Genomic DNA, 21,387 nt, shown 5'->3' with positions numbered 1-21,387 from the left:
AATTTATAATAAAAGAAAATATTTGATTGGCCATGATTTGTGAAAAAATATAATGTCAAATAATGAAAAAATTAAATCAAAAAACTCATATAAGAAAACAAAAATATGAACCATAGAAAAAAAAAGAAATATTAACAAATTGGTTTTATTTACTCAATGAATATTGAATCAAATGAAACAGAAATTTGGAACGGTAGTGTAAATTTACGCTCTCCAAATGATAATTCAAAGACAATTCGTGGTACAATCCAAGTTATTGTACGAATGGAAGATTTACGCGCTTATATTCGATGGACTCCAGCATTGTTTGACGTATGAAAGACTTTGTCACATGCTCTTAGATTTAAAGCTGTTTTTGTTTCTCATATTTAGAAAAAGAAGGCAGAAACAAACTTTGGTACAATATGTATGAATATCAAAATTTTTATGTTTCAAAATCAGATTTTTTATAAAAGGTCAACTTGTTATTCTCATGACGGATATTCAATCAATAAGAATTCACTCGGAGAAATCTTCTCGTCCATATTTGGTTATAAACCAAAAAACTGGTTTCAATAAATTATTATTCTCTTTCATTATTAGGATATTGATATTTAGGAATTATGACACCTGATATTGTTTTTTCGAGTGTTAATCCTCTCAATAATTTCTTGGATGTTTTAAAAGCTAATTCAAAATCTCAAATTTCCGAGGAGGATTCGAATCTTATTTTTTTCAACGGATTTTCAAGTGAGTTTTCTTCTGCATTAGGATTAAAGAAATATCCATCTCCATCATCAAGGGTATCTTCACCTTCGATGCAAATCCGGAAAGATGGAACCAGAGATATTTCACCGCCACCTTTTCTGAAAACATTAGATCCATTTTTAGATAAACTTTTTGAAATGATAACTGATCACTCTCCAAACTTAAAAGCATTAGCAGATCCTTCTTCATCCTTAAAGCAACCAACAGAAGCTACAACAGCGGAGCCTTCACCTCAAAGCTTATTACCCGCGTCTCAACAGCCTTCTTCAATGCAACCGAATAGCAGAGCCAAAATCATCACACCTCCCACAACACCCCCGCTGCTCCTCGACATCGGCGTCCCATTCAAACTGGAGCATTCTGCAGACATAACCCACTTTTTGGACGGTTCTTCTCCGTCTTCGTCGGTGCAGCCCTCTTCTTTGGCCTCGCTTTCACCGTCTGCACTGGCTTCTGACACAGCTGGGCAGACACTGCTGAATCAGCAGGCATTCAATTTCGTTCAAGCAAAAGGAACTTCTGATAAAGGCTCGTTGCCTTCTGATTCCAACAAAAAAACGTCTGAGGTGAATGGATTACCTTCTCCGCCATTCAGAGTTGGGTGGACTACTTTTCTAAGGAAGCTTCTAAATCATTCTGCATCTCATTCTTCCTCATTCTCCTCCTCTTCCTCTTCATTCCACTCTTTTCCATTTCACCACCACCAACAACAACAACAACCAGCTAACCTTCTCAATCCCAATGCCTCAACCGCATTTCAATCAGAGCCATTGACTCTCACTCACTTCTCCTCATTGCTTTCTCCCTCTGGCCAGATAATGAACTACACTTCTCTTCTCTCTACTGTTCTCCTCTACTCCTGCACCCCTGCTGCTCGCCTGCATGTCCTTCCTTTCCTCTTTCAGGTGTTTGATACTGACTCTGGCTATGTGGAGCGGAACATCAGCGAGGCAGGGCTTGTCAGACGGTTTGAGCGGCTGAAGGAGGAAGGGAATGTTGGGCAGGCGAAAGGGAAGGAGGAAGAGCGGATGGACAAGGATTGGATGGAGAAAGAGGAGGAGAGGGAGCAGGATGAAGAGGAAGACGATGAAATTGCGAGGGAGATGGAGGAAGAGGAGAAGGCAGCGAATGCGCAGAGGGAGAAGGAGAAGGAGATAAGAAGGCAGTTTCGAAGAGAGAGGAAGCAAAAAAGAGAAGAGGAGGAGAAAAGAAGAAGAGGAAGGGGAGGAGGAGGAGGAGGAGGAGGAGGAGGAGGAGGAGGAGGAGGAGGAGGAGGAGGAGGAGGGTTGAGAGCAGGGGCTGGAAAAGCAGGGCAAATGAATGGGAAGGCGTTTGATTATTCGCAGCAGTTTGCGTTTCGCTCGCAGCAGCCTCAGTTAGAGATAGATGAGACAGACAGACTGGCAGATTTAGAGAGAGAAGAAGAGGAAGACGAGAAGGAGATAGAGAGGCTGATAGAGGAATCGCATAGAGAGTATGTGGAGAAGAGGAAGAAGGAGAGGGAGAGGAAGAAAGAGCAGAGGAAAGGGCAGAAGATGATTACGAGGGCGTCGCTGGCTGAAGGGAGGAGGAGGATTGAGCTGGATCTGGTGAGGACAGACAGAGAGCAGTGTGGAATGGAGAGAGAAGACTCATTCATGTTTGTGGGTGTCAGAAACATCCTCAGAGCACATCTCGTGTTGGATAGGAAATTAGGTATGGATTGTAATGAAAATATGATTTTATTGAATGAGAATTTCTTTGTGTTTTCTAAAAGAGAATTGGATGCATTTTGACACATGAAAAGTTTAACAATTCATGTTACAACTCATTTTTCTTTTTTTTTACTTTTTTCTTCTTTTATTTTCAAACATCTCTTTTTGCTTCATTCTTCACTTACTCATAAATTAGGCTATGTGCAAGGAATGAACGATTTAGCCTCTTTTCTGCTCCATCAGTATGCCGGCAATGTTCCCTTAACATTCTTCTCCTTCGCCTCTCTCCTTCGCTCCCTCCGCCCTTTCTATCTCCGCCCTGGTTCTGCCTTCACTCTGTTTTTTGAGGTGTTTGCCTCGTTTTTGGCGTATTTCTCACCAGATGTGTCAGCCAGACTGGCTAATATTGAAGATCCGTCTGTGATGCCTATATCATCATCTTCTTCTTCTTCATTGCCATCTTCTTCTTCTTCTGCTGCTGCTGCTTTCATTAATTCCACACTTGGCAGTAAGCAGCGCATTCAAATGCAGCAGCAACAACAACAGAGGAACAATCAATTTGCAAACACAGCATCATCACGTATGATATCTTCTGTTCCACGTAGCATGATGAATGGACAAAGCAACTCATCATCTTCTTCTTCTTCCATTTCTCAACAACAACAACAACATAAAGTCCCCTCTCCTTCATCCGACTTCTTCTTCTTCTTCTTCTCGTTTGTGCTGCTGCTGATGAAGAGAGAAGGAGAATGGTGTGAAATAGCCAAGCTGTGGGACTCTGTGTTAGCATTTGGAGAGTTGGAGAGGCTGTGGAGGAGAATGAGAGAGGAAGAAGGGAGAAGGCAGAAGAGATTGAGGGGTTTGAGGGAGAAGAGGAAGAAAGAGAGGAGAAGGAGGATGCAGATGAGGAGGGAGAGAAGGAAGGAAAAGGAGAACGAGAGGAACAGGATGAATGAGATTCCAGTGCGAATTCGCTTCCATGAGATAAATGACACTTCTTCACAGCGAAAGGGCAGTGATTCAATGAAAAGCAGCTTTTTGCGAGAAGCAATGAAAATGAGGGAAGAAGATAAAAATTGTGCTATTCTTCACAAAAGGCCATTTGATCTCTCTTCTTTTCTGTCGCAGCCTGACTCGTTCATTCTCTTCCCTCCCACTCACATCGAAGACTTGGCACATGATATGAAGGATACACTGGAAGAGCTCAACAATTCTTCCCCTTTTTCATCCCCTTCTCAATCTTCTTCTCCTTCTCCTCTTTTCAATCAGTTTCTCCTGCCTTCCTCGGCTAATTGCCCGTCTTCTTTTTCTTCTTCTAACTCTTCTTCCTCTTCTTCCTCTTCTTTCCCCTCTGTCCCTCTTCTTTCTCGCCTTCCTGTTCCCCTCAGTCACTTTGCCTCTCCTCGCATTCTCGTCCACCCCACCCGCCGCACCCTCCCTTTGTCTTCTGTTTACCTCCCTCTCCCTTCCCTCCTCTCTCACCACGCTTATTTATCAATCCCTCCTCCTCCCCCTTCTTCTTTTTCCTCTTCCTCTTCTTCTTTCTCTTCTTCTTCATTCACTCTTGTTGGAGACAAAAATGAGGATGCTGTTGAGAAAGATGGTGGCAGACACAAAAACAATCCGAATCATCGACAGCCTCATCAGCAGCAGGTCTTTCTTCCACAGGACTACTTCTCTTCTGCCTTCCCTCTTCAGAAGCTACCCGTCCCTTTCTCTTCCTCCCAGCAGTATTATCACTGTCTTTTCACTGAGGCTTTTTCTTCTCCTGCACACTCTCCATTTCACGAGGCATCTGGTGCTCTTTCTGTTTCTTCTCAGCAATCGGCTGAGCTACTCCCTTCTTCATATCCTTCTTCTTCTTCTTCTTCTTCTTCTTCTTCTTCTTCTTCTTCTTCTTCTTCTTCTTCTTCTTCTTCTTCTTCTTCTTCTTCTTCTTCTCTGTCTTCTTCAATGTCATCTTCTTCAGCTGCTGTCCACGCCACCACAGCCATTTCACTTCAGAACTCATCCAATCTTGCTCCTTCTGATGTTTCCTATGCAAACTTCACGTCTCCTTCTCCTTCTCCTTCTCTCACCTTGTTTCCCTTCATCCTTCTTGCCATCCTCCACACCCCTTCTTTCCTTTCTTTCATCAACGTGGCTAATTCTCCTCTTAAATCTTCAGATTCTTCCTCTTCTCTTTCTTCTTCATCATCTTCTAATTCATCATCATCATCTTCTTCTTCTTCTCTTCCACCATTTCCCAAGCTACCCCCGCCCACCTCTGCCCCTGACCTCATTTCGTATCTGTCTGCTATGAAGAACAGGTACAACGCGAATGAGCTTATTCACATGGCATTGAAGTTGTATTTGATTGGCGCTGAAGAAAGAGCACGAATCAAAATGGTGCTGAAGAAGAGGCAGAAAGAGAAGAGGAAGCTAAAAAGGAGGGTTATTAGAGAGCAGAGGAAGAAAGAGAGGGAGGAGGAAGAGGAGGAGCTGAGGAGGAGCGGGGGAAGAGTGACAAAGCCGATTCAGTTCTTTCTTCTTCCAGATGAAGGGAGAACAGAAGAAGAAGGAGAAGGAGAAGGAGAAGAAGGAGCAGAAGGAAGAGGAGCAGGAGCAGAGGAAGCGAATGAAGAAAGTGATTTCAAAAAGAAGGAGGAAACGAATGTGAAAGTTAATGAAGCACAACAAGTTATTGTGTCAGAGCAGAACAAGACGAAACAAGGTGTGAATGAATCAAAAGAGCAAAAAGGAGGGGAAAAGAAAGAACATTTGAGCAAGCTGAATTTGAAGTGGATGCTTTTGTATGAGAAGAGCTGGGGGCTTACCACGGCTGGTGTTCCGAAACGAATTAAAAAATCGAATGAGAAGAAAACAAAAGAAGAAGGAAAAACAGAGAAAAGCAAAGAAAAAGAAGGAGGAGGAATTGAAGCAAACGAAGCAGAAAGTGAGAGTGAAAGTGAGCTGAGCGAAGAGTGGATGCAAAGCTTATGTTTTGTGGAGACAGAGGAAGAGCTGTCAGAGTCAAGTGACACAGAAATGGATAGCGATGATGAAAGTGAAGAGGAAGAAGGAAGCAGCAATAACATGGAAGAGAAGAATGAGAATGGTTCAGAAGGAGAAGGAAGAAGAGAAGGAGAAGAAGGAGATATCAGCGAGAGAAAAGAAGGTGATGAAGCAGATGTTAGTTCTTCTCCCTTCTACAGCTACACACAGACAATTGACTCAGGTTTTTCAGTGATTGATGATTATCCTGTCAAAAAGACAGCTAATCGAGCAAGCAGTGAATATGGCTTTAGTAACATTACACAAAGAAGCCCAGAGTCCAATGGATCAACAAGAACATACTCAAGTTCGCTTCCCGCTGGCTCGAAAAAACTGTCTCCTTCAAAAACATCTCCATCATCATCATCATCATCATCATCACAATCGAATTATTATTCATCTATTTATGATGGACAGTCTCCTTCATCTGATAGTTCTGCTTCTTCTTCTCCATCTTCTTCATCCATATCTCTTTCCAAGCAGATTGCAAAGGGATTTGCGAAATTCGGCAGGACAGTGAAGGATTCGCTCTTAGGCAACGACTTGCTTTCAGACAAAGACAGCCCCAAAGCCAAAATGACTGACACACGCTCAACAGCTGCTGCTGCTAAACCAGAAAAACCATTTCCAGCGCCTCCTCCCTTGATCCTATCGGGAACAAGAACATCGCCTGCTTCATCAACACCTCCAACATCTCCTCCACCGCCTTTCCCTCTTTCGCAGCATTCTCCGGCTTCTCGGTCGAATTCTACTAATATTTCATCGTCATCATCATCGCCTCCTCCTCCTCCTTCTTCTTCTTCTTCTTCTTCGAATGCACATTTTAATCCATCAATCATTAATTCTTCTGCTATTTATTCATTGTGTCCTCCTCACTCTCCTCCACCGCCTGTCCCATCTGCTGCAAATAAGCTCTCATGCACTCAATCATCCAAGTCTGACACAAACAATGCAACCAGAAGTTTTGCTCCAGTTAGTTTGACTTCGCTTCAGTCACAGTCCGGACAAACATTATCTTCTTCTTCTTCTTCAACTTCTTCTATTTCTATTTCTCCGTTGTCTCCTTCTTCTAGCACCAAAGCAAATGACTCATTTATATGGCCATATTCTTCAGTCTCAGCTTCTGCAATGCCTGTTGCTTCTGCTTCAAATTCAGCTTCATCTTCATCTTCATCAATGACCACATCTTCAGCACAGCAACAGGTTCAACAAAAACCTCATTTTGCTTCCTTTATTGCTTTTGACCCCACAAAAGGTACACAAACGCAAACACAAACACAAATACAATCAAAACCACATGAAGCAGAAGTGAATGCTGTTTCTCCTCAGCAAGGCGACTATCTCACTCCTAATAACTTCCAGCCTTTGAGCAGTAACAATAGCAGTAATAATAATAATAATAATAACAGTAGTAGTTGTGCTTACTCAGAAAGCAGCTCTTTTCTACTTCCGTCTGCGTATTCCTCTTTTGTTTCACCAACTGCGTCTGCATACACTTCTGCTGCAACTCCACTTACTCCTGATTCTTCTTCTGAAAGCGCAGACTCCACTCTATCTGACTCTGCAAGGCTTTTGTCTCTTTTCACCTCTTCTTCCTCTGTGGGTGCTTCTGACGTGCAGCAAGGGTCAGCTGTACCGACATCTAAATCACCTGTTCAAATTCAGCCTCCAATGAGCAACTCTTCTTTCAAGACTTCATAGAATTATTCTTCAAGATGAATTGCTTTGGTAATTGTGTTGCATTCTTTCAAATATTCAGAATTTTATGATAAAGTACAACTTTCAATTTGAACTTCAAAAGTTAGAGAGTTTATTATTATACATTATTATTATTAAAAGTGTTCTGTTTTTGAATTTATAAGATTAATTAAAATGAATGAAAAGAAAAGAAAAAAGAAATAAATAGATTTTGAAAGTGTTTTCATAATAATTATGTTTGTTTTTTATAAACACGCATTTTTGAATATTTATAACTATTTGTTTTTTGCTTTTTCTTTTTTGTTGTAGTGTTTTTTTGTAATTATATAGCTTTTTGAGGAATTTTGCGTTGATGTTACTTTTTCTTTTTAATTTTGACAGTAGAAATGTTGGAAAATATTTGGAAATTTTTGATTTATATTGACAATAAATGAATATTATTGATAAGCTTCTGAAAATGAAGCAGCAGAAAATACCATTTTATTTGCAGAAACTTTGAGATTACATAAAATTTTTATATAGGCTTATAATTTCGACTCATTTGTCAAAATATATTTGAAAAGCCACTTTTGTTAATGCTTCATATGTTAAAAAAAAATCGAATATTTTTATCAAAGTGCAGTTCCATCCAAAAATATTAAACAAAAATGGAAATACTTTCTTTCACAATGATTCTGTTTATTTTGAAGTTCCTTTCTTGAGAAAAATTGAGAGAGGGAATAGAAACTTCATCTCAATATGAGATTTAAATTTTCTACAAAAAACATTCCAGTGAACAATTTTTCAAATTAAAACATGATTACTCATTATTGGAAAATTGTTCCATTTATATTTTTGTTTTTAATATAATTTTATTTTTTTTTTATCAATTGTTGGTTTTTAATTTTTGATTTATTAGAAGTTAAATATAAACTATAAACTTTCGAAATAGCTTCCAATATCCCGAAAGCTGTCAGATGAGATTATTTGAAACAAAACACTTGGTTTTTTTGACATTTTCTTTGTGTTAAAGTTATTTTTGTAACCAAAAAAATATTTTAAAAATGAATGACAATGATTTGATCTATGAAATGCCGAAATCTCTTCCTATTCTTTTCATCCTTATCTTTTTGTCAAATTCTCAAAGATAAATAATTTTTTATAAAAAAAGTTTAGAGATTATTTGTGGAAAAAAATACTTTTTTTTCATTCAAATTTTTCTGTTCGAAAATTTTCCTAGAATGTTATCAAAAGAATTCTGAAAAGAGAAGAGGCACATTCAAGTAATTATCATCTTTATTTCGGCTCAAACATTTGTTTTTGAAACTGCTGTGATGAATTCAGCACAGGAATCCATAAACTCTTTCTTATGATAGTTTTCCTTTGAAAAGTCAACACACCGAAAAAAGTTATTATTTGGGTAATTTTTTTTGATATCATAAAAATTTACGAAGTTTGATCAAAATATATTTTAATTAAGGGTGGGGTTGAAGAGAAAGTTTTAATTTGAAGTTACATGAAATAAAAGTTGAGTGCATTATTATTATTAATTATTTGTTGATTTTAATTTGTTTCCAATTGTTTTTATTACAAATTTATAAAAAAACTTAAAAAATTTTTCAAAAAATCTCGAAAATTTGATAAACAGAAAAAAACATAAGTTATCTTGCTTGAAAAGCATGATAATGATTGTTTCAATACTCAATAAATCAATTTCTTATAAAAAATTTGTTTTATGATTTTGTTGCATAGAAAATTTCAAATTCATATTGAAGATCATAAAATGTTTGTTGAAAACAGTCAGTTTTTTTTTGACACCGATTGAAAAATTGAATAGTTAAACAAGATATTTATCAGAGATACAACGGTTTGTTGTTTATTTTTGTTTAGAAACAAAAAATTCTTAAAATTCGCTTTTCTTATAAATTGATCAAACAAAGATATAGAAAAATAACAAAGAAAATAATAAAAATTGAATAGAAATTTGCAAATTTTTGCATTAGATTCTTAATAAGCTTCTATCGCGCGAACACCTTCATTTTATCCTCCTCCCTTCGTTTCTCCTCTGATTCTCTATATTTCTTCCTCGTCTCTTATCCTTCATTCAGATATCCACACCTGATGCTCCTCTCCTTTTGTCGCGACGCTCCTTTTTCATTCGGGCTTAACAAACACTTTTTTCATTAACGATTGTGGAAGCGGAAAAAGTGTGTGTCTCTGAACTACTGAACCCTCGCCTCTTCATCATTATCATATCCGTTTCTGCATCCACCTCAGCTAAACTTGAATTCCTCTCAGTCTCTACCTCTTGGCTCCCTAGCAATTCCCTCGTGGCTATCTGCCCATCTGCTCTGGATAGCTCCGCTTCTCTGGCTGGCTTGTCTGCCCCAGACCAAAGAACAATAATCGGTTTTCACTCCTCCAATAATACCAACATTGTGCACTCATCCAACTGAGCAGCTCTTGTGTTAATTTGGAAAGGTGATGTGCCTTTGACTGCGCTTCTGAGGCGTATGTGTTTACCAGTTATGTGAGCGAAGAGTCTTCCGAGGGCGGAGTTGCAATGGTGTTCCTCAACTGTGAGAAGTCGTAGCTGCGCTTGCCCGAATGCATCCTCAACTTCTGCTTCGTCTTGAATAATGTATTCATGGGAAAGGACCTCTTTCTCCGATGCTCCTCCTTCCCCGCCCAAATCAACGAGTCCCTCTTTTCCTTCGGATTCACTCAGCATTCTTTCGCTTGAAACACGTCAATCTGCGCGTTTGACTTCTCCTACACAGACCCCAACCCCGATCTCGACTTCAACAAAGTCACCTTCATCATATTCGACTGCGCCCATCATATATTTGTCAATCAAGACACCGGCTCCATTGCGCACTATTGCGGCTCCCCGCTTGCCCCCTGGGCCCCACCTCCGCAGATGTCCTCCATACCAAAAGTTTATTTTGTATTTCCAACATTCGAATCATATCTGTCTCTTAAAGTCTTGTTCCTGCTCATTTCGCCTTCGCCAACTTGCTGCTGTTATATCTCACAAGCTGCATTCTCATTTGCCATCACATCTTTTCTCATAATTCATACTCCTTCACTCACTCTTCCCTCTTCTCCTTCATCGTCGTATCTCTTGCTGAGTCCTCCTCTCTCCTTTCTCCTTCCAACAAGCATCTTCACCTCAACCACATACTTCTTTGTGCTTGAAGAGGATATCTGAGCCTCTTCCTATCCGATCTTCGTGCTCTTCCCAATTCCTGCGTCTTTCTCTCCAACATCAACATCTCTTCACAAAATGCTACTTCAATCGAATTCGCTTTTGATGGTGAATCCAATAGCTCAGCACAGCATCTTATCTCAACGTATATCGCAATTGAATGCGGTATAATTGTTCTTATTTATCTTTTTGGAATAAAAATATCAGAAAGTCCCTTCAGCTTGATGCTCTCCGTCTTAACTACCATCTTTGATTGGATACCTTATCAGCAACATATTCGAATGAAACAGCAGCATGGCTCCAGTGTATCTCAAACTGCACCATACTCCAGAACGGAACTTCTACATCCTTTTGGAGAGCAGTCGCGTTTATCCATTGATCTATAGCTGTACTCGAGACATGCCCAATAAATGGATTCGCTCTGCAGCTGCCACAAGTATCAATTGGACACTACATCTGATTCATAAGAAAGTGTCTGTAAATGAAGAGCCTTTCTAATTCATTACAAAAGAAGAACAGCCGAACATAGTCTCCGCAGAAACACGTGCTTGTATCAACTGCTGTAAGTTCGCTAATAGCCCCGTCTTCCCTAATAATTAATCCGCTTGCTAAAACTTCGCCTCCTTCTCGCTGTTCTGTCATTATTGCCTTTCCCTGGAGAGGTGATGGCATGCTCTCATGGACCTCCTTTTGGCTTCTCAACCACAAATGTTCCCTTAACTGAATCACATCTCTGCGCACTTCCACATTCTTCGTATCTGTGCTCCATAACGCTCATGAAAAAGAAGCAACAGATAGAATGATTCAGATATTCAACGTATTCCTTCCTGCCACATTGTTTCCTGTTCTGGTTCATCATCTTCTTCTCCTCCAACTTCTCCCCATTTCCATTTAACTTCCTCATTTTTTAAAATCTCAGCAATTTTCACTTACCAATTTCCATTCATCATATCCTGTCTAAACGAATTCTTCTATCTCTATATCTTCATTCTCTTCATTGACTTTTCAATCTTCTTCTCATTTTCAACTGTTTTTTTTTCTTCAGAAATAACATTCTTCTTTCTTTCTGTAATCATCCCATATAAAGATGAGAAAAAAAAAGAAGAAATCCAATCATATGAAGAAAGAGATGATGATGAAAAAGTGGTGTTACATAATATTTATGCAAACAAAGAAGATGAAATAGAAGAAGAAGAAGAAGAGGAGGAGGAGGAAGAAGAAGAAGAAGAAAAAGAAGAAGAAGAAGAAGAAGAAGAAGAAGAAGAAGAAGAAGAAACAGAAGAAGAAGAAGAAGTAGAAGAAGGAGAAGAGGAAGAGGAAGAAGAAGAAGGAGAAGAAGAAGGTGAAGAAGAAGAAGAAGAAGAAGAAGAAGATTATTGGTGGCAGTCAAAGGAGGTTTTGTAATGAAAGTGATCGAAGTTGCATTTGAACATGTTTCATCTGCTGCTTCTTTCTCCACATCCGAAGAAGAGGTAGCAAAAGAGCAAGATATTTGGACATAGCAACATTCAGTTGCCTCACAACCAATTGGCCGTGATGACGATCAGAAGGAAGATGATATAAAAGAAGATACAAATTCTTGCTGCTCCTTTCTTTCAGCAGCCGCTCCTTCAAATTGTTCAGATTTGGACGAATAAATTTGGTCATCCAATGGTCCTTCTAAAGATTCTGAGGTTTTCGTGTTTACGTATCCTTCTCTGCATCTTCTTCCTTCTCTTTCACCTTCACTCTCTTCTTATTCGTTTCCTTTTCTGACTTTTTCAAGTTCTTTGCTATTTTCTTTTCTAAATTCCTTTTATAACCTCCTTTCATCTGCTTTTATTGCAATTCACCTCAATCTCCCTCATTTCCAAGACCTCCTTCATCTTCCAAATCATCATTTCACCTCTTCATTTTATCCTCTTTCTGTCCCTTTCGATCTGAGCACTCAACAAAATGAATCAGAATTCTTGTGATTATTAAAAAATAAGGTTCATCTTTCCCTTTTGCCTCTGGCTCAACAGAACTCTTCACCTGACAGCCAGCCCTTCTTCTGTGTGGATGATGACATGTAGAATGGGAAGAAAGCAAACCAAGTGGAAAAGCAGAGGAAGGAGGTGGAGAAGAAGAATGTGAAGGTTGCTGTTTATTCTGTGCCTGTGAATGAATACGGAGTTGCAGTTGAGAATAGCAGAAGAGGAAAAATGAGTTTCTGGAAGCTGAGCAAAGTTGCCTTTCCGGCCAAGCACTATCTGAAAGTTGCTAATTTTTTTCTGATTGAGTCGTAGAATCAAGTTTATTGTTATCACTCAAGTTGCCAAGATGACTCATCCCATTAGTTTCTCCATCACATTTAACTTTTGAAAGAAAATCACTAAACAAAGCAGCTATTTCTTCTGCACTCAGCATCTTCTCCTCTTTCACCTGTTCTCTGCATCTCCTTCTTCAAAACGCGTTCTGTTCCGCCATGTTGCTTTCTCCTACTCCTGCTCCACATCTGCCTGCTCAAAGTTATTCTCCACAAGTCCACGTCTTACCAACTTTTTTTTCCAGTGCAAAAAACGTGTTAAGTTTTACCGCTCAACCAGATGCAGCGTCCGCACACTCATCACATACGCAAGTCGGTTGATCAGACGAAGACAATGGTCAACATAATGAGGAGGAGAAGAAAGAGAATGAGAGGAAGAAGAAGAAAAAGTATGATTTTGAGATTTGTGTGAATGTTTTTTTTGGATTTTGAGATGATTCAAATTCTTTGTTCTCTTCTTCTTCAACGTTTTCGTTTTATGAAGATACTTCAGAATCATCTTCCATCAATTGTTGATGCATTCTCCTTATCGAAGAAACAGCTCTTCCAAAAATGTTTATGCTGTGATGGAATCGTTTGGGATGGTTGCTGAATGAAGAGAGAAGATGCGCCCAGTCATTTGTGGTGAAATATGTGTGTGGAGAACAAGCTGTATAGATCACTTGGTTGGATGAAGAATAAGATGAAGAGGAGGAAGAGGAGGAAGAAGAAGAAGAATACGAAGAAGAAGATTTTTCGCTTTTATTTGCGTCAGATTTATCGAAACTTGCAAGTGATGATGATGATGACGTACATTTTTTGTTGTATATTTTGTGATAAAAAGGCACTCTCTATTTTTTTTGCGTTCTTATCCGTTGTTTACCCTTCGGATTTCGAAAAGTCAGTCCTTTTTCAGTTTTTCCTTTGTTTTCCTTCTTTTTCTCTTTCTTCTTTTCTCCTTCTCTTCATCCTTCTTCTCTTTCTCTCTCTCCTTCTCCTTCTCTTCCTCTTCTTCCTCCTCTCCATACGAACCATATCGAATCGACGGTGCACACACCACAAAGTTGTATATTGCAAACTTACTTGGCTGCATCATCAGCGCATGTCGCACTTGATTCGCTCTGAAGACGCAGGATGAGCCAAAATCCATTCGAACATCTCGTTCTGCTGATTGCCTTGCATGTTATGGATAATCTGAGCCATCTGTAGTGTCGTTTGCTTCGTTGTTTTCTTCGTCTTTTTCATCTTCGCTCACTTCGAAGAAGGAGTCTGAATAAGAAGATCGATTGTGAGAATTGCTGTGTGGAGAAGAAGAGGAGGAAGAAGAAGAAGAGGAAGAAGAATTCTGTTGATTTCTTGTATTCCTTTCTTTATTTTCGTGACTCCCTCTGTGTCCGTTTCTTCTTCTCCGCCAACTTTTCGATATCTTGTTCCCAAACATCGCATCAAGCCTGTCTTTAATTGTGTCTTTGATCACCTGCTTTCTAAAATAGTTCGATTCTCCCCAGTCAAATTCTTCCTTCCGCAGCTTGCTCAGATCATCAGATGTTTCTTTTTATCTCTTCTGTTTTGCGCTTTCTTCGTATCTTTGCTTTTTTTTGCTCTGAATCACTCATTACTCCTTCGTCCTCTTAATAATTTTCTCGTCTTCCTCTATCTTCCTCCTCTCCCTCTTCTCTTCTCTTCTCCTTTCTAGCTCTTTTCATCTGCTTTCCTGCCATTTCTCCTCACTGCTGCTTGTTCTGAAAGATGCCATGCTTTCCCACTGCCACATTGCCCTCAAACACGCAAACAACCGCTCCGCTCACGAAACATTCAGTGGAAAAACGAGAAGTTGAATCGAAGCTCATCTCCGGTTTCGACTTTATCACGCTCATCGCTTCAGATTGTGAGTCGGAGGTGGATTTGGAAGAAGAAGAAGAGGATGAGGATGAGGAAGAAGAAGAGGAAGATAACGAAGAAGGAGAAGGCATGTGATGTGGTTTGGCATCGACTGTTGAAAAAGGAGAAGTGTAATTATGAGGTTTTTGAAGATCGAAAATTTTGCAGATTAATGCATATTATTATCAACTGAGAAATTCATTGAAATTCTCTTCTTCAGGATTTTGTCTTCTTCTGGCAAATAATAGCCTCTGAATCCTTTTCACTTTCAGCTCAATCCTCTTTCCCACCAACAAAAAATACAAAACACGCGTCAATCACTTTTTCATTCCATGCATTTTTCTTTCAATTCCCCTTCTTTCACAAAAAATCATCTTTCCTGAAAAATAATTCTTCACCAAAGCCCAGTGTCAGGAATCTTCGAAATATCTCGCATTTCATCTATCTGTATTTTTCTTCCTTGCTTTTCTTCTTCTTCTTCAAAGCCACCTAATCCTTAACTCTTTCAGCAACCTGAATGAAAAAATTATAATCACTTCGAAAAAAATAATAACAACAGCAAACCTTCTAAACATTTTTATATGCAATTTTCTGTTTTTTATTCCATTGCCAACTGTTTCCCTCCAATAAAAATTCTTTATTCCTTCCATTTTCAAATATTTCTTCATCTGATTTTCTAATCGTCCTTTCCGGAAGTCATTTTCCCATCAAATGCATCGATTTCCCTCTCTTCTGAAAAATGTGAAATTCATGTTTTCTGCTCAAATTTCATCTTTCTTATTGAAAAATATCCTTGTTTCTCGTCTGAAAATATCATCTCCAAATTCCTTCCCAATCCCTTCACCCTAAGCACATTCCATATGAAATTGCTCTCCCAACTCCATAGCCACCCTTCATAACGAGATATCCCGCTTTTATTCATTTCCATTCTTTTTGACCTGTTTCCGTTAAGAAAGAATAAAAACGGTCAATAAAAAATAATCATATATAGAAATAATAAATAAATGCCAAACTTCCTTCTCTGCCTTTTATTAGCAATTATTCTTTGGCATATCAATCATATAAATATTTTCATTAAAAACAAAAGAAAGAACATCTATTGATTGTCTATGAAAAAGATTTGTTTAAAAAACATGTGTTTTCCTCATATGATAACAAATAACAAACCTCGATGCTACGTCAATGCGAGAAAAATTGTTGAAAGAACATTTTGAAATAAAGTTATGGAATTTTTTCTCATTGAAAAAAGTTCTAAACACACATTTTTTTTTAATCATTTTTAATGAATATTGTTGTTTTAATAATTATGAAGCGTATGAGCACTAATAGAATATAAGCATTTTCTCGTTCTTGAAAGAACAAAAAAGCGAAAATTTTTCATAGATTTTTGATCTGAAAATTTGAGATACATTTTTCGAAAAAGAGGTCACACCTTGGTGCCCCTTTTTTTGACATATTTCATACACCGTCATTCTAACAAATCGATTCGTGCAAAAAAATACCACCCAAGGTGTGACCCTCGTGGGATACCTTAAAAATATTTTTTCCTAATGATCATATCCATAATTATTTGGATATGTGTAAAATTATCTTTTTTTAAGTGATGTATTTGTGTTTTTAATTTTTTTTTTAAATTTAATCTATTCGTTGATGGAATGATATTTTTTCGTTTCGTTTTTTTAAAAGGATAAGAATTCTCAGCAGTCTATTCACTCTTAATTGCAACATAAATTTTTTTATTGTATTTTCAAATCCTTGATGAAATCAGTTGATTTGATTTTTTCACATTATTGTTGTTCATTATTGTTAACAAAAATATTTCAAATAATAAAACCAGTTCGCTGTGCACAATGTTAAAAATATTTTGAAATAAATGAATTGGAACTTTGAAACAACAACAGACAAACCAAAAAACCTAAACACTTAAAAACAAAGAAAAACTTAATAAAATAAATTCAAAAAAACAATTTTAAACAACTTTTAGCAACATCTGACGATCAACAAAATTAAATACAAAGACATCTTTTTTTTCAATCAAACACAAACATATGCATTTTCATTTTCATTCTCTCGAAATTCTCACTCATCATTATCAAATTACCAAATATTCTGAACAATAAAAGATTCAATAAAAAGCATTGCTATATCAACAAATTCATGGTATCAATGGCAATACCAAACAAAAAAGATTACAAATACTTTAAGTCCAAAAACAAACTTGACTGTTTTTCTTTTGTTTTCCATCCACTCTCCCCTTTCTGATATTTCTCTTTCTTTGACTCAAAAAGATCAAATCCAACAAAGAAAAAAGACAGACGCAAAGATAAAACATCACTTCACACTCTCAACAACTCTCACTTCCAAAAAACTCACTCAAAGATCAATGAATTCCCTCACAACTCTCTCTATTAATGAATCTCGATATAGACATATATAATAGGGACAATAACCAATTCAATAATAGGGACAATATAGGGACAAAAACCGCAAGAAAACAATCGGATTCTAACTATTGTGCACCTGGGAGGCTGTTCGTCGTATCCAGGTCCGGATAAAGCAGCCCAGAGGCTGCAGTATCTAATACGAACAGTCATGTCCAGCACCCTTCCGATAGAGTGCCAGCTAAGCATACACAACAACTAGTTTCTTAATTAGGGACACCATTAAAACAATTTTGAGATCCATTAAAAGAAGAAGAGTCAAGAAGAAGCTCAAATCTCCTTGAAAGAAGATCTTGAGAAGATTGAGAAAGAAGAGAAGAGTTGGATGATGTGTTACCAGAGTTGAAAGTCTTTCTTGAACGTTGAACCTTTTCCTTCATTGTCGAAGATTCGAGGGCAACCAGAGAGCGTTGAGGAAGATATCCAACAGCTGAAGCACAGACAAATGAGCCCTTGCGCTCAAAATACAAGTAGTCCTTCATGTGAGGGACTGACAGCGATGGCCATGAGATTTGCTGAGATGGCACATACTCTTCAAAGTACCTCTCATGTGCAGAGTCATTGACAGTTGATGTTGATGGAGAAGAATTGGTTGAGGATGATTCAAAAATGTCTTGTTGTGATGTCGAAGAAGCTGATGCCGATATGTTCATATTGTTGTTGAAGAAGTTGATCAAGTCATGAAGTGTGGTGATGTGTTAAGTTGATAGGTTGTTGTTGATTGTGTTCACAAGTGCACCAAATTCACTATCACAGATGTTCTTTCCATGGTGCTCAGCGAAGAAGTTGAGTTGTGTATTTTTCTTTTTGAGAAGTTTGGATTGTTTAGAGAGGATGAAGTGAAGAAGGAAGCGATTTCGGTTGTGTGGACCCGAATCGCAGAAGAACTTAAAAGTGTGAGTGTCTGAGAAGAAGTGTCTTTTGATCACAGATTCCAGACACTCAATAACAAATCTGTGATCATTTGAGAGGCAGTCGGAGAAGAAGTTGAATGTTCTTTTTATTTGTTGATTATTAATTTTTTGAAGAGAGATGATTGTGAATTGAGAAACCTGTTGATAATTGAAGAATTCCTGTTGAAGTTGGTTCTTTCTGATGGGGAGTTTCCATTTCTCTTTGAAGTCGAAGACGAAGACTGCTTCTCCCTCTTTCAGATTGTCGACAGAAGATTGATAATGTTTGCGTTGCATTTCTGCAACAAGTCGATGTTGTCGAAGTAATTTAAGTGTATGAAACTCTGCTTCAGACAGTCCATTTTTGTTTTGAGATGACTTTAATTTGTTCTCGAGATAGTCCAACTTCTCGCACATGCCACAGAGATCTGTGCGCCTTTTTGCTTTGGAGAAGTTTGAAGTGAGTTTGTAAAAGTGAGACAAAGAAACTTTGATATTTGTTTCTTCTGAAAACTCACTCCACAATTTTGTCTTGGGCTTAAAAATTAATCTCTTTTCATTGGGAGAAAAGATGCCCGTTTTCTTTCTTCTTTCTTTCAGTGATTCCAATCCGTAGCTTGAGGCGATTGTTGATGACAATTGTGGAATGGAAGTGGTTCGATGTGGTGGTGTGATGAATGTTGACGACGAAGACGACGACGACGACGACGACGATGATGATGATGATGATGATGAAGATGATGATGACGATGTTGTTGTTGTTGTTGTGTTATTTAAACAATTGAAATTTGATGTTTCTGAAGAAAAAGAAGAAGAACCACCAAATTGAATTGATGAAAAAGTTGGTCTGGTTTTTTCTTTGGTATAGAATGAGAGTGAAGGAGTGAAACCTTGAGCATAAAGATCCTTCCATGCCTTTGTCCAGTTTTCTTTGTCCAATTCAAGTATATCAGAATCGTTGCAAATATTCCACAGTGTCTCTCTTCCTGCCTTCCTTTTCACAACTGCAATGTAATGCCCATTTTGTTGATCCAGACGCTGAAAAAGAATTTGTCCAACAAGATGATATATGATGATTTCCTTATTGTTCTTTTGGAGATGTTGAATACTTTCTGTAGAAAACCCTTTGATAAATGTTCGCTTGTTAACACGATCTGTTTCAATCAGAAGAGTTCGTGAAGGAGCAGAGATAGCAGAGTCAGTGCATTCGTGACAGAGGGCCAGCACCTCTGGAAATGCAGCCATTTCCTCCCATCTCGCAGCGCAGCATTTCTCTTTGCAATCGTTGCAATAGACAGCATTTTTTCCGTTCAATATCTCAGTAGAAAAGAGAGAAGATAGACCTTTATGAGGAGAAGATGAATTAATAACCACATTGTTTCCAATTTCATTGAAACAATTTGAAACTTTTTGGCATTGTTGGCATTTCAAATGAGTGATCAAAACAGGATTGAAGCAATCTTGTTTTATTAACTCATCTTTGATAAAAAGTTGATGAAGATTGTCAAACGCTTCTGTCACATTTTGTTGCTGTCCGCTACTATATCCACAAAAGTCTTCCCATTTGTTGATAAGCGATGAGATCCACGAATGAACTTCAATTCCATCTTTGGATAGTTGATTGCATACACTTAATACACGAGAAGATATGCTCTTTGTTGTTGATGGTTTTCTGATTAAAGATGGTTTTTGTGACATTACAGAAGAGAAGCATTGAAGAAGAGAAGCCAAATAGCAAGTGTTGCCTAAGTTTGGCAATCCTTTTGCTATTTGGGATGATTTATTTGAAGAATATAATGAATTTGAAGAAGATTGAGAATGAGAATAATTTTTTGTTGAATTTTCTTTCGCATTCTTTTTTGAAATATTTTTTGAAGAAATTTTTTTTTGACATATTTCATTATTTGAAGATTGAATGCTTTGTTGTTGAAGTGTTGAAGTGCCATTCTCTTTTGAAAATGAAGAAAAGAGATTTTGGAATGCTTGAGGAGGAATAAGAGTGGGTGAAGTGGCATATTCAACTAATTGATCACTCACCCACACATCATTGTTGCTGAAAGAAGAAGTGTTTGTTGTTGCTTTTTGTTGCTTTTTGGAATATGAGTAAGATGAGGAAGATGAGGAAGATGAGGAAGATGAGGAAGATGAGGAAGATGAGGAAGATGAGGAAGATGAGGAAGATGAGGAAGATGAGGAAGATGAGGAAGATGAGGAAGATGAGGAAGATGAGGAAGATGAGGAAGATGAGGAAGATGAGGAAGATGAGGAAGATGAGGAAGATGAGGAAGATGAGGAAGATGAGGAAGATGAGGAAGATGAGGAAGATGAGGAAGATGAGGAAGATGAGGAAGATGAGGAAGATGAGGAAGATGAGGGAGATGAGGAAGATGAGGAAGATGAGGAAGATGAGGAAGATGAGGAAGATGAGGGAGATGAGGAAGTGGATGACGATTGTTTTGTTTTGAAGAATTTGTGAATTTGAATGGGTGAAGGAGACGAGTGACGTTTTTGATGTGATTTATTTGTTTTTCTTTTTGTTGATCTCCTTTCTCTCATAATTGGAGTGTTGATTGGTGCATCAACAGCTTCAGACGATGAAGGATTTAATGAAGATGAATTTTTTTCCGAAATAATATATGATTTTTTATTTTGTTGATGTGATTTATCTGATGAAGAAGATTGTTTTTTCTTTGATGAAGAGTTTTCTGTAGTAATTTCATCTTCCCACGCTGCTTCGTCAATAAATCTGGCGTAATCTGGCTCCGCTCGCTGCTTTTTCTTTGCCGATTGGAGAGAAGTGGAGGCTTCAGTTGAATGAGCTAACATCCAGTTGTTGCCCTTTTCCCAGTCCTGTTCATTTAAGCCTAAGGAAAAAAGAGAACATAATTCAAAAAAAAAAAATAAAATAAATACAAACCACTTTTGCAAGACGGAAGATGAGGTTTTTGAGGCGGAATAATAAATCCTTGGTTTTTCTTCAGAGTTTGTTTCGCGTAACTGAATTTTCCTTCTGTGACATCATATCCATAGTCCTGTAAATCGGGTAATGATGTGTTGCGGGAAAGCGCTTGCAGCATTGTTGTCTGAGTGTGCAACGGAGCGTTGTTGTACACCACAGACAGGTCTTCCAGCAGCTTTATATGATATTCTGTTTATGAATATAAATAATTCGCAAATAAATAAGAAAATGACAACAATGACAGTCCATAAATTTTTCTATATAAAACTTGACTAAATAATAATCAAACCGTTTAATGACTTCAACAAATCGTTAATTACTGAAGATGATTGCCTGTAGTTGTAAAATAGATAGACAAGCAATGAATTAACGTCATCTCCACCAATTCGTTTTATTTCGTTCCAAATAACTTTGCATCGAGAATTAAGAGTTGATTGAGGTTTCAAAAAAGACATTTTTGTGAAATATATAATTTATTATGGAATTTTCAATATGAAAAAATCCTAAAAATTCCGAAGTCATTCACTGTTTATTTATTTTTATTTTTATTTATTGAAATTCTTTTTTTCTTTCTCGCAATTTGATTTT

At 37.8% G+C, this 21,387-nt stretch overlaps 6 protein-coding genes across 6 annotated transcripts; 2 read left to right on the top strand and 4 right to left on the bottom strand.

The window, feature by feature from the left end:
- Positions 1–156: 156 nt before the first annotated feature.
- Positions 157–7,638, top strand: MONOS_10151 (putative Rab-GTPase-TBC domain; the record flags this gene model as incomplete). The annotated part of the gene is made up of 5 exons (XM_067862570.1): positions 157–312; positions 373–406; positions 667–2,442; positions 2,638–4,239; positions 4,411–7,638. 5 exons carry the CDS (start codon positions 157–159, stop codon positions 7,173–7,175), a joined length of 6,333 nt encoding a protein of 2,110 aa, XP_067720143.1. The 3' UTR covers positions 7,176–7,638.
- Positions 7,639–9,564: 1,926 nt separating this feature from the next.
- Positions 9,565–9,882, bottom strand: MONOS_10150 (uncharacterized protein; the record flags this gene model as incomplete). The annotated part of the gene is made up of 1 exon (XM_067862569.1): positions 9,565–9,882. The coding sequence occupies one exon, from the start codon at positions 9,880–9,882 to the stop codon at positions 9,565–9,567; it is 318 nt and encodes a 105-aa protein (XP_067720142.1).
- Positions 9,883–10,653: 771 nt separating this feature from the next.
- Positions 10,654–11,763, top strand: MONOS_10149 (uncharacterized protein; the record flags this gene model as incomplete). Its single annotated transcript, XM_067862567.1, has 2 exons — positions 10,654–10,795; positions 11,447–11,763. 2 exons carry the CDS (start codon positions 10,654–10,656, stop codon positions 11,761–11,763), a joined length of 459 nt encoding a protein of 152 aa, XP_067720141.1.
- Positions 11,764–13,526: 1,763 nt separating this feature from the next.
- Positions 13,527–13,775, bottom strand: MONOS_10148 (uncharacterized protein; the record flags this gene model as incomplete). The annotated part of the gene is made up of 1 exon (XM_067862566.1): positions 13,527–13,775. The coding sequence occupies one exon, from the start codon at positions 13,773–13,775 to the stop codon at positions 13,527–13,529; it is 249 nt and encodes an 82-aa protein (XP_067720140.1).
- Positions 13,776–17,153: 3,378 nt separating this feature from the next.
- Positions 17,154–17,600, bottom strand: MONOS_10147 (uncharacterized protein; the record flags this gene model as incomplete). The annotated part of the gene is made up of 1 exon (XM_067862565.1): positions 17,154–17,600. One exon carries the CDS (start codon positions 17,598–17,600, stop codon positions 17,154–17,156), a length of 447 nt encoding a protein of 148 aa, XP_067720139.1.
- A 45-nt stretch (positions 17,601–17,645) lies between these two features.
- On the bottom strand, positions 17,646–21,254 carry MONOS_10146 (uncharacterized protein; the record flags this gene model as incomplete). Its single annotated transcript, XM_067862564.1, has 4 exons — positions 17,646–19,606; positions 19,733–20,704; positions 20,758–20,988; positions 21,089–21,254. 4 exons carry the CDS (start codon positions 21,252–21,254, stop codon positions 17,646–17,648), a joined length of 3,330 nt encoding a protein of 1,109 aa, XP_067720138.1.
- Between the last annotated feature and the right edge of the window lie 133 nt (positions 21,255–21,387).

This window comes from Monocercomonoides exilis (genome assembly GCF_001643675.1).
Source record: "Monocercomonoides exilis strain PA203 chromosome Unknown scaffold56-565389, whole genome shotgun sequence".
In the NCBI taxonomy this organism is placed as follows: domain Eukaryota; phylum Preaxostyla; order Oxymonadida; family Polymastigidae; genus Monocercomonoides; species Monocercomonoides exilis.
Note: the sequence above shows the minus strand (reverse complement) of the source record. Positions and strands in the feature narration are given on the sequence as shown.